At 37.3% G+C, this 12,777-nt stretch overlaps 1 protein-coding gene across 1 annotated transcript; it reads left to right on the top strand.

The window, feature by feature from the left end:
- The first annotated feature begins 2,117 nt into the window (after positions 1 to 2,117).
- Positions 2,118 to 2,915, top strand: LOC135208340 (uncharacterized). Its single transcript, XM_064240444.1, has one exon. It carries the CDS (start codon positions 2,118 to 2,120, stop codon positions 2,913 to 2,915), a length of 798 nt encoding a protein of 265 aa, XP_064096514.1.
- Positions 2,916 to 12,777: the final 9,862 nt, after the last annotated feature.

Raw genomic sequence — 12,777 nt, 5'->3', positions numbered from 1 at the left:
AAGGTGGCATATTTCCTAAAACATATATCATATTAAAAGAAATCGGCTATTTCATATTAATTTTCTCCCAAAACTCTCGAATATGTTGACAGGATGGCCTATACGTCAAATATAAATAAATGATTTTAGGTCGTATGCAAGATAGTACGATTCAAATATCTGCGATTAAAACAATTTTACTTACCGAGTTTGTTGCTCATCCACTCACAAGTAAGACCTTCAAAATATTCTCACGTACTTTCCACCATCACATCATTTATCTCCATGCCACTTAATCCACTCTTCTTGATTAATTTAACAACGCAAATTGTACCACCTTGTAATTTCAAATTCAGGAACTTTTGATAACTGCGGTTTCTTCTCTCTGACTTGCGTTCTTTTCTTCACCGCGGTATTCGTTGAATGACATTCCACAGTTCGGGGAACCTCCATAAGGCTGTAATAAAGCAATTTTTTTTTATCACTATCCGACTTGTAGTTCTCACTGGATTATATTCGAAGGCACCTCTCTCAGCTAGACGGGACAAATCTGTTTACATTCACCGAGAGATGTCTTGAAGAAGAGAACTGAGAACCACTTATAGTACACTGAAACCATCTGTCCATCTGCCTGTGGTGGTCGCGCTTGGTAACACTGCGTTCCGGGCTTTAAATAGCTACGCTATTTGTAACTTTTAGGTGAATAAAAGGATATCTGGGTGTACATTTGCAACTGAAAAGTGTCTTAATAATTTACTGTATGTGAATTACACCGTTATTATTCGAAATAGGATGTTATTTAAAGCCCGGGACGCAGTGTCACCATGCGCAAACACCACAGGCGGATGGACAGATGGAAAAAAACAGAGCATAGTTAGGCTTAGGCTAAGTTCACACGTATATACCACAACAACACCACATAACACCACGGTGACAGTGTCATTACGGTGTTGCCGTATGGACACAGCATTGACACATTCTACAGATATTCTTCAAAAATTCCACATGCCTTATCAAGGTTGCATTCCCTGTGTAAATTGTCATACTGTATATTCTTAGTACATTAATATCCATAATGATTTTGCACTCCATATTTTGTTAATTATATAAGGTTACGTATTCACAGAAATGCTGACTCATTGGAGGATGAAGATATAATAGTTATAATAAAATGTACATATATATACCTTATTTTTTATTATCCTTTTCAAAGAAAAAAAATATTCAAAGATTTGGTATTGCTTAATGCATCCTAAATCTGTAATTGAAATAGTACAAGTTGATGATATAACTTACTAAGTCATCGAAGTCACTTGAAGACACACTTGTCTTCCATTCAGAGGCTCTTTGAAACCGCTTCAAAACTTTTCTGAAACCAAAATACAACGCTACTCGTGTGTAAGGTTAGTTCTAGCCTAAGTGGTTTTATTTACTGAAAATGAATATATGATAAATATGTCAAAAATAACTCATTTCGTTGATATAAATACCTATGTAGATCCATTTTCCTCGTATTGCGTCGTCTGCAAATCATTGAAGCATTAAATCAGAATCAAGAATGTTATAGTAGGTTGAAGGAGAAAGAGAGAGAAGTAATAAAGCTTGTTCGGATTTTCTTGGAAAACAATATCTAATAATTGGTTGGCATGGCAGCTAAAAGGAAACTTCCGGACGAATGGCTGACCAAAGAGGAATTCAAACCCTGGCTAGCTCGAGTTGAAGATGACGAAACTAAAGCTAAGTGCAGTGCTTGTCACAAGGAATTCAATGCTGACTTAATTAACAACTATTCAAGCGACATAAGGCAATGTATATTCCAAAATCATACTGGTTTACAAAATCCATAAAATTAAAATATGATGCACAATTTTTGTGCAGTTTGTATGCATTCTTGAGGGAGGTTGCAATATAATCTTGGTATTTATTATTGCTGTTATTTCTTGGATTTTATACACAATGTTTGTTATTACCGATTTTTACCTCATCCATATTGATGCTTTATTGATTTTCATTAATAACGCACACAGGTTCATGCTGCAAATGAAGAAGCTCTTACACAACGGAGAGAGCAGATGGAGCAAGAGGACAATGGAGTTCCTTGACAGCATGGCGGGAGTGTTGCTATAGCAATGATTTTGATGGTATGCTTCATCTGTGAACATAATTTGCCATTCACAATCGTCGACCTCATGGTAAATCTATGCAAGGCTATGTTCCCTGACTCCGACATTGCTCAAGCAATGTGCATGAAAAAAACAAAATGCACAGAGTTAACAAAAGCGCTAGATATGTGTATGACAAATGACTTGGCCAGTAGACTAAGAGAAAACAAATTCTCCCTTATCATTGATGAAAGTACTGACGTTAGCACGACGAAATGTCTGACAATAGTTGTCAAATTTTTTGACAAAGACATGACAACTTTCAAGACAGGCACTCTGCAACTCATCAATATGTATGACGAAAATGACGAAATGGTAGGATCAACAGGGGAGAACTTATTTAGATTGATCATGAACACCTTGCTGTCCTATAACATACCTTTAGAAAATTTTGTTGGCTTCGCTGCTGATGAAGCAGCGAATATTATGGGAGGTAACAATTCAATTAGCAGTAGGTTAAGGGAGGAATTTCCAGGGATAGCTATTTTCAAATGTATTTGTCATAGTGTTCATTTATGTGCATCAGAAGCAGTCAAATATTTACCAAGGCATTGCGAAGATCTCGCTAGAAATATTTATACACACTTTGCTCATAGTGCAAAACGGAAGCATGAACTGAAACTTGCCCAAACATTTCTTGACCTAAAGCCACACAAAATTTTACATCCATGTGCTACACGAGGGTTATCGTTGCACGCAGCAGTTGAACGTGTAGTCGAACAATGGAGTGCTTTGAAGCTCTATTTTTCTAAAATTGAGGCCAGGAAAGACTAAAATCAGTTGAATTCATTGTTCAAAATTTAAGGGATCCATGCGTCTTTCTATACCTAAACTTTTTACATTTCATTCTTCCTAAATTTAACAGACTCAACCTTATGTTTCAGCAAGACGCTCCAACCATTTATTTTCTTCATGAACATATTATTCAGTTTTACAAGACTCTATTAAGATATTTTTGCCGCAGTGATGTTGTGGACAAGGTCGACCTTGTAGCCTTCGATCCAAGTTTAGCTGTAAATCACATGTCACTTCATCAGATATATTTGGGATCAGAGGTTCATGGTCTTCTGCAAATGGATGGGTATAAGCAGGATAAAGTAATGTTAGACGATGTACGCTCTAGATGTAGGGAATTTTTCATAGGATGTGTCAGCAACTTAAGAAAAGATTTGACCTCAACAACAAATTATGGTATATGGCATTGTTCTTGCACCCAAAAAAGGTGTTGCAAAGTAAGACGAGGAGCTGTCTTCCTACTCTGCGTGACTTTTGCATATCTGCACCTCGTATATATGGAGGGGATTTGCAGGCTCTTGATAATGAGTGGCGGAATTTAGATACCACCGACATCCCAGAAGATATTAAAGATTGCACTATAACTGATTTCTACATAAAGCTTGGTAGCATAATAGATAACGAGGGTATGTATGTTTTTCATAATTTTTCACAATTTGCACTCCAGGTCTTGGCTTTACCGACTACAAACAGAAAGACAGCACCACCAGGAACAGATTGTTGATACCAGCTCTCCAAGCAGTAACCGTTGTGTCTGAGTGTGAAGGACAATGTTTGACACCCTTGCAAACATTAAATGATAATATGGTGTATATATATATATATATATATATATATATATATATATATATATATATATATAATGTGTGTGTGTGTGTGTGTTATTGCCTTTAACATATTTGTTAATTGAATTAATCATATTGTGTCTGCTTTTGTATTTATGTATGAAATATATTTCATAATAACTTTTGGTCTTTCCATATTCTCTCCCAACTACATAACAATAACTATTTTTTAATTAGAATGAATCTTCACATATGTTGAAGACATATCTTTATGGTAATAAACCTATAGGTAAGCAATTCTGTCCGATTCTTGATTTACCCACATAATAGTGAAATCGACTCCATAAATTCCCATGTAAGTTATAAAATCTTCAGTATGAGAGTAAAACATTAACAAAAAACATGTGTATTTTTTTTCATCTTGTGATAGTAGCCCCATCATTTTCTTTGAGTATTACTCTAAAACAATAAAGAAAACGTTACCCACAGGCAGAAATAAAAAACTTGGTGAGTAAGTATTTGTTGCTTAAGCGACCATTCCTCACTCTGTGTGGAATTTGCGGCAACACAAACCAATGGTTATAGTGTTGACAGTTGGTTCTTCATATCAAAAACGGTTTTTAAAGCAATGAGTGTATGGTATCAGCCACAAAACTGTAATGTAACCATGTGTGGTTGACCACAGCTCGCACAGTCAGAAGTAAAAACCAGCGGCTGCCGACAGTGAATCCATTGCAGAACTACTTCAGACTCCATCTTGATAGCAACCTTGAGTGCCTGAGTCCGTCTGTGTTATCACGAACGCCAATCGACCGCTATACAGTGGTTTCTTTCAGGCGACAGCAAAACCACTCCTCAATAAATGCAAAATAATAGCAAATGAGTGGTACGTGTGAGCCTAGCCTCAGCTATAACAATCATAGCGAGAGCAATTCTAACGGAACGACCTCACTCCTATGGAATGTTATGGAATATAGAATTTAGGCCAAAGGCCAGGCACTGGAACTTATGTGGCCATTCATCGCTGAAATTGGAAGTGAGGGTAGAAAGGTCTGGAAGGTGTAACAGATGGAAATTCTCGCAGTCGCACTATAAAGCAATTGTTAGGAAAGGGTGATAGCAAGATGGAAGAAAGAAGCTTTGAATGGAGGTGCAGTAAAAGGAGTGAGAGGTTGCAACTGGGGGCCGAAGGATGCTGGAAAGAAACTTTTAATACCTACAGTGCACTGCATAAGGTGCACTGACGGCACTATCCCCCTCCCTCTAAATTACCTAGAGCAAATCCAGCTAAAACTAGTACAGTGTACACCGACTATAAATGAACAAAGCCTCTGCATTGTTTAGAAAAATACATGACGACCATCGGCAATTAAGAGCTTTTCAAAAGGGCTTTATCCGTTGACAGCTTAAGCTGAGTAATTGGGTTAAAAATACTTCTCTGTCTCTACTTTGCTTACCTTGACACATCATGACGATTTCGTCTCTTTCCTAAAAAGCTTCCGTTTTAATGGAGTTTTTCTTCTTCTCTTTCAGTTCCATCCAGCTTATCACGAATCAAGGAGGCATAATAAAAGCTCATTATAGCTTAATATAGTCTGTACTTATTCTCATAAATAGGGGGACTGCATAAAAACAGAGGACCATAAGAATCTTCTTGAAATAACGGGACGATGGCATATAATTTATCTCCTTTTTTTACTTATATATTATATGCTTGTTTTTTTTAATATTTTAATTTAGTGTCCCCTAAACCGTCGAAAAAACATTTGCCAAGGAAATTGAACGAGAGGGGAAGGCAGAAATACGAGATGACGAGAGATTTAAAATCCCCTTGAATTCGTGAAGTTCCATACCACTGTAAAATACGATTTCTGTAGGAAGAATAAATAAAACATTTATTTATTAAAAAATAAAAAAAAAATTTACTGAAGTATGTCGCTTTCACATAACGACATACAGGAAACCACCATGATAATACCTCAAGTTTGGTCAAATAATTTTCATATAAAGTTTTCCCTCTCCAATAATATTTCAAATTATTTCCCTCTCCAATAATATTTCAAATTATGTAAAACGAATTACCTCTCCAAAACTCTTACTAATTCCCTCAACATTACCCGACGTTCACGTGCAGCCGTAATGTGAAAATAAAATTAGATGGAAGCACTGGGTCTGGTACTTCAGAAAATTCGTTGATTGAAAACTGTAGCTCTTTGGCGGGAAAGACGCTCCATTTGAAGGGATCCGTCATCCAGTCAAACCGGAGCAGACACTTCCTAACCCGGCTACTCAAAACTATAGTAGATTCACATCAACCGTCCATCTGATGTCTAGGCCAGTCCTTTACGACGCTCCTGACTGGCTGTTGATAAGCCAATGACAGGGCTGAAAACTCTCAGTCTCTCTCGAAAGTTCACATAGGTAGTATGTAAACTCCACCTCTCCCGAGGGATACTTTTGAAAGCCATATCCTTCAGGAGAGGTGGAACATACATCCTGCCTATGCGAACTCTCTCGAGAGGCTGAGAGTTTCCAACCCTGTGACTGGCTTATCAACAGCCATTCAGGATGCACGGTTGATGTGCATCTATTATAGTATTATTATGACTCATGTCTATTAATAGGGAAAAGCTAGGGGGAGAGACGCTCCCTGGCTTATCCCCTGTTAGATTGAATTCTGTGCCCCCGGCGGTAGAGTTCGATTACCTTTTCCTTAGAGTGTGCTGCTGTATAATCTAGGCAAGGTTAAGGACATTAGCCTAGTTCGTAAGTAATCGGTTATCTCTGGGAACCTCATAGAAACCCTCTTGCTAAAGAAAATACAACTTTGGAAAGCTTACTTTACTTCATGGGTGAGAAATTACTTCCTGTCGTTAAGTGCCTTGAACTTGACGTTAAAAAGATCAGTATTAAAAAAGAATCATTGTAATGAACGTACAAATACGTAAATCCAGTGTCTCAGGACAAATTAGTCTCATTCAGTAATGCACTACAGTAAGTTCAAATTGCTACTGTACAAAAAATATATGAGGCTTTTTCTTTTTTTATTATTTTTGGTCACCAGGTTTGTTTAACATATTTAGGCCTTTCTTGATTTTCTCGTAAGATTTTCTTATTTTATTTTTTTATTAAGTATTAATTTTTCTCTACACTTTTTTTGGGGGAAAAAGAAAGCGAGTAAATAAAATCGTTAAGTTTTCATTTGAATAGAGGAAGGTACCTCAACGGAACAAGAAATATTATGAATTTTAAATCAAGTAAAAGAAAAACGTACGCATCAAGAAAATAACCATAATAACATGGGTTACAAAGAGACATTGTTCCAACAGATTTCCAAAAATTAATACAAAATCGATCATCTTCATCAGAGTCCCAACTAAAATTGCTAACCATTTTGTCAAACTTTCAATGCTATGGCAACAAGAAAACATGAAGGCTAAATTCTCGAATCCAGGTAAAATTAGTCACAGGTAAAAGAAAAAAAAAAAAAGTCACATTAATTTTTCCTGGGTATTAAAACCCAGGGTAAGTTTAACCCGGCATTTATCCACCTTTGCGGCGTTAGTACAAGCCCGTAAAAGCATAAACAAAAGACTGTAAATTAATGTGACTTTTTTCCTAGCCAAAATTGAGACTTTTTCATGTGACCTTTTTCCTGTGACTTTATTAACGGCCACCAATTTTGAATACCCGTGTCGGTATTCAATATATTTTTTTCCTTTTTTTGTAAAGAAAGCGAAAGACAAGGAAGAATGAAGTGGGTTAACTACACCATCTATTTCATAGTTACTTGATTCCTGCAAAGTAGAAAAGTTACGAAAATACCCCGGCGTGTACTGGCATTAATTCTGAATTGTGTAGACAAGAAGCTTTTAGGATCATTTGAAGCAGTAGATTTCCTGTTGAGAAAGCAAGGGACATTACCTCAGACGACGACTTCGTAAAAGAAGCCAGGCCCGTACCGAGGGCGGGTATGGGGGCTAGGCGGGTCGAACGACCCCCCCCTCCCCCACAAAAAAAAAAATCTGTAACTCCGTATTTTCTGTGACTATCCTTTTCATTGAACTGTACTTCAAAGTGATAAATAACAAATGAATCAATCGATAAAATTGAAGAATTATTCTTGATTTTCTATGGAAACTTTCAACATTATAAATACAATTCTGTTAACCAAAGTCAGTACTTTGAATAATATCTAATCGGGTAGAAGGGCATAGACCGCATGCCCAATTTTTTCTTAATAATATAATTAAAATAACATTTTCAAGTATTTCATCTTGTATATACCTATATAAATTATGCAATGACATTTATAGAAGAAAGGGTCCAGTTTTGGGAAAAACGACCCCCCTAATAAAACCTCTAGGTACGGGCCTGGAAGCTGACCATCTACGACAAATTTACAAGACGCCATAGAAGCACGTTCTCCAGAAGACATCCATTACCATACAAACGAGGAGAAGGAGGAGGGACAGGTACACATTGACTCCTTTCAAAATAGGTAACCTTTCAATCGTCGTCATCATCATCCAAATTCGGATGGTGGGAGGTGCAGTTGGGGTCCATGAAGTGGAGGGAAGTTGTGGCGGAGTTGTATTGGTGATGCAGGTGCTGGAGTTGAGAGTGAGGAGAGCTCTGGATGAAGTAAGGGTGACTAGGGTGCAGGGCATCGGGCCCCTGGCTGATGTGGCGGACTGTCCGGCGATGTCGAACTGGGAGGGGGCGCTCCAGTCTCGTTTTGCTGTGGGAAGAGGAAGAAGAGCATTCAATGGACTCCGGTGACGACGAAGGAGGGAAGACAGAAATGAAATTTTGCTGGGTAGACTTAGCTTACAACACATGCGTCTACAAACACTAGGCTAGTACAGGCTAAACTACTGTGAATTCCAGAGACTTTTTGTATTATTTATTGTAATATATTTAGGACAATCCCCGGCTCTCTCATTATCCAAACAGTTTTTCTAGTAAAAACAAAAAAATCCTCGTAGGGAGGTATATAGTTCCGTTAGCGCATCTCACGTGACGCACTGTAAGCATTACTGAAGGGTCTTTGCAGCTTCCCTTCAGCCCCTAGCTGTAACCCCTTTCAATCCTTTTACTGTACGTCTGTTCATATTCTCTTCCTTCCTTCTTGCTGCCCACCCTTTCCTAACAATTGATGCGTAATGCAACTGCGAGGTTTGATTTTCCTCCTGTTAGACCTTTCAATCCAGCGCTTGGCCTAAATTCTATATTCTACCTTCTATTTAATAAAAAAAAAAATAATAATCTAAGGCATAAGAGGCTGACGTTTGTCTAGGTGGTAGAGAGAATTGCTCAGGACGTAGCCAACCTTAAGCAAAGAATTCCTTCAAACTTGGTAAAAATGATCGTGAATGGGGTTGTTTGAGGCCTGTCAGTACAACTGTCAGTTACACTGATGAGAATCAAACTCTGCTTGATTTTGGAGGCGGGGCTAACGCGCACTGAAGGGAACATTGACCGTGAATGGCTACCAGTCAGTTAAGTTATCAGTGTGAACCGCATGGCCAGAGTTGTGAGGAATGTTGGTGCAGATTTATTTAGTGAGGTTTAAGTAGTTAAGATGCCGGAAGATAGAGAATTTTGTTTTGGGGCGAATTTTTTCAGTATACAAAGAACAGCCATGCCTTTGCAAATTAAGTCAAAACATTATCTGAATAATATAAAAAAAAACGAAGCGTATGGAAAATTAGCAGAAAAACTTAAAGAAAGGTATCCTGATGCAACCACAGACTTCAAAGTAGAATGCGCCGCAACAAACCCTAATCCCATCAACATTATCACAAAAAATAGAGGAAGCCATTTCGATTGTCTAATCACCACGGTAGTCTATCCTACACTGATGAACGCACTGACCGTTAGTGGACGTCCTAGTTCTGACACTGAAGGAATTCCTTCAGTAATTACTGATCGTGAATGGGCTGCTTAAGTAGGTTTTCTCCTGAAAATGACCGGAATTCTTTTGCTAATGAGTAATATAAAAAAAAATGCTGTAGCAAGAGAAACAAGTTCGACTGATTCTCGCAGAACAATTCACAAAATTAGTAAGTGGGTGTAAATGGCAGTACAAAAAAAAAAAAAAAAAAATTAAAATTCCAGATTTTCTTCATTTCAAAAAACTATTAAGTTATTACGCTTATCATGATTTCCATGTATGCAGAGCAAACGGGAACACTCGCCAAAAATTTTACCTCTGCCAAGCCCTGTATCTTCCTCGTCACCGTTGAAATAATACTTGAACATGACGTTTAAACTAATGCTTTGATCTTTCGATTACGAAGTTTTCTCTTTAAATATCTATAGGTGTATCTCTCTTTATGCAAATAGCTGAGGTTATTGTGATCAAGTGTCCCTGGATACCGGAAATATGTAGCCGGCCTTACATAATAAATTCGTGCAAAAAGCTTCGTCAAGGTCTATCCTCCCATTCTAGAGATATCTTGCCACCGCACAAAAGCGAACATGCAAATCTACTTCCGAATATGTCGGCGGAGGTGATAAGAAAAACCCTCTTTCCATGTAAACGGCAAGGCTTATTCACACTGTGGGGAAAATCGCATGAAAAGGTCTTGAGTCTAAAATCTCTCGGGTTGTTCAGGCGTTCCCCACAAACGACTAAGGTGCTGTTTTGAATTTTAGTGATATTAACTCAATAAGTAATGACATCGTACTTCAACTTTACGGCGTCAAAGAAAGGCCTCTTTTTAAAAGACAATTATGCTTTACAACTTAAGTTAAGTACGCCTTAGTGACGTGACCGGTATGGTCTTGGCCTGCCACCTCAGTGACCGCGTGTTCGATTCTCGGGCATCCCATTGAGGAGTGAGAGATGTGTATTTCTGGTGATAGAAGCTCACTCTAGAGCGACATGGTTCGGAAGTCACGTAAAGCCGTTTGGTCCCGTTGCTGAATAATCACTGGTTCCTGCAACGTAAAATCACCAAACAAACAAACAAAGCCAATTAAATGCATTTTGTTATAAAATCAAATGCACTGAACTTTGATCATTCAATCAGCAGGTGTTAAAACTGAATTTCCTGACAAGCAATGTCATCAAGTTATGACAACTACGGAGAAACTTGGAATGCAAATATGATAACGTTTTCATTCTGAGACTTAATTACTATTTATACGAGCAGGGGGAGGGGAGAGCGGGGGAGGGAATGGAGGGACCCCTCTCGACGCATTCCTTCTTAATTGCTGGTCGGAGTCGACCTGATGACAGTAATTATGTACTGGGGGTTAGATATTTCAACCCCCTATCAGGTATCTGAACAATGTCTGGATAAAGGTTTGTCTGTGGAGTTTTAGACGGCTTAAAGTGAACAATTATTTCTCTTCATAATTCAGTGAGGCCTTCACAGAACAAGAAGCCAATATAGATAAAAGGAGTAAATAATATCATTCACTAAACACTGCCGAGGTCGTGAACTAAACAAACCAGGACGGGCATATTGCCACATGTTAATGGTGAAAGATTCTAATTGTTTGACCTACGTAAAGGAGTTCGTTTTCCTCCAACGCAATTATTTGTGATTAAGTATGGATAGAGACTAAAATATGATGCTTATGTACGATAAAACACTTACAGTAGTTTAGCATGCATATTTAAATATAACTGTATTAAATAATTTATATATATACAAATAATATATATATATATACATATATATATGTATATATATATATATATATATATATATATATATATATATATATATAACAATTGTGCGCTATATTATCCTTTATAGGTACATAACTAAATATTGACAGCAATAACATCATAATTAAAACTATTGTCGGGAATTTAGTATACTTTAAGTTAAATGTAATCTGCCCATCTGTAGAGCAAAGGCACTAAGTCGAGTTGAATATAAAGCTTAGGCAAAATGGACAAGTACCGGGACCTATGAGGTCATCAGCGCTGAAATGGAAACTGAGAAACTGACAGTAAAAGGTTCTGAAAGGCATAACAGGAGGAAAACCTCGCAGTTGCCACTCTGAAACAATTGTTAGGAGAGGGTGGACAGTAAGATGAAGAAAGAGAATATGAACGGAGGTACAGTAGAGGAATTAAAGTAGTTTGCAGCTAGTGACCGAGGGACGCTGCAATGACTTTAAGTAATGCCTACATTGCCCCGAATGAGGTGCACTGCGGCAATTAAACCCCCTACGGAGACTTTCTATCAAGGTAACAAAAATAAGAATAAGAATAAGAATGTTAATAATACCAATGAAATTCACTCACCATATCAGGTAGAGGGAGATGGCCACCGTCAAAAAGAAACTTGTCCCAACAGCAACCACTGCGATGGTCCAGAAGTTTACATCCTCTAAAAAGAGAGAAATAGTCTATGTTACTTTTACATCAGTTTTTCTAGTTTTTCAGTGTACGAGATCCTCTGGAAAGAGAGAAATAGTCAATATTACATTTACTTCAGTTTTTATAGTTTCTAGTATACGAGATCCTCTGAAAAGAGAGAAATAGTCAATGTTACTTTTACTTCAGTTTTTCTAGTTTTTCCAGTATACAAGAGTGTTAAACAAAAATCCCCTCCATTTAATTTTTTCTTCATAATTAGATTGTCCCATTGTAGGATGTACAAAAAACTGCGATTGGTCCGGAAAAATATTATTGACTAAAATTCCATCTTGTCAGATGGCCGCCTTTCAGTTAAGTTTTAGAAAGTGGGCAGCCCGTTTGGGCAAGAATTTTCCTCTCTGAAAGAAAAACCGTAAACAAGGCGTGATCTGACCTTCTGCTTACTCGAACATGTGCAAGATTTTTCCCCTCACGCATAAGTTGTAAATATTATATTCCTAACTAATAAAGCCTTGTTTCGTCAACGAAAATTAAAATAAGTACATAATATTTCATTAGAAATAATTTATCTGTGCTGTTTAATACAAACATAATTTATTTTTCACATTTTCATTTTAATAAATAAATCCTAAATATCCTCTTCTAAAATTCATATATCTTTAATTCAACGCAAAACACCTTTTTCAGACCTTTTTAGGCTTTTCCATAGATC

Source organism: Macrobrachium nipponense, chromosome 35 (genome assembly GCF_015104395.2).
Source record: "Macrobrachium nipponense isolate FS-2020 chromosome 35, ASM1510439v2, whole genome shotgun sequence".
In the NCBI taxonomy this organism is placed as follows: domain Eukaryota; kingdom Metazoa; phylum Arthropoda; class Malacostraca; order Decapoda; family Palaemonidae; genus Macrobrachium; species Macrobrachium nipponense.
The sequence above is the reverse complement of the archived record's forward strand: the minus strand, read 5'-3'. Positions and strand labels throughout refer to the sequence as shown.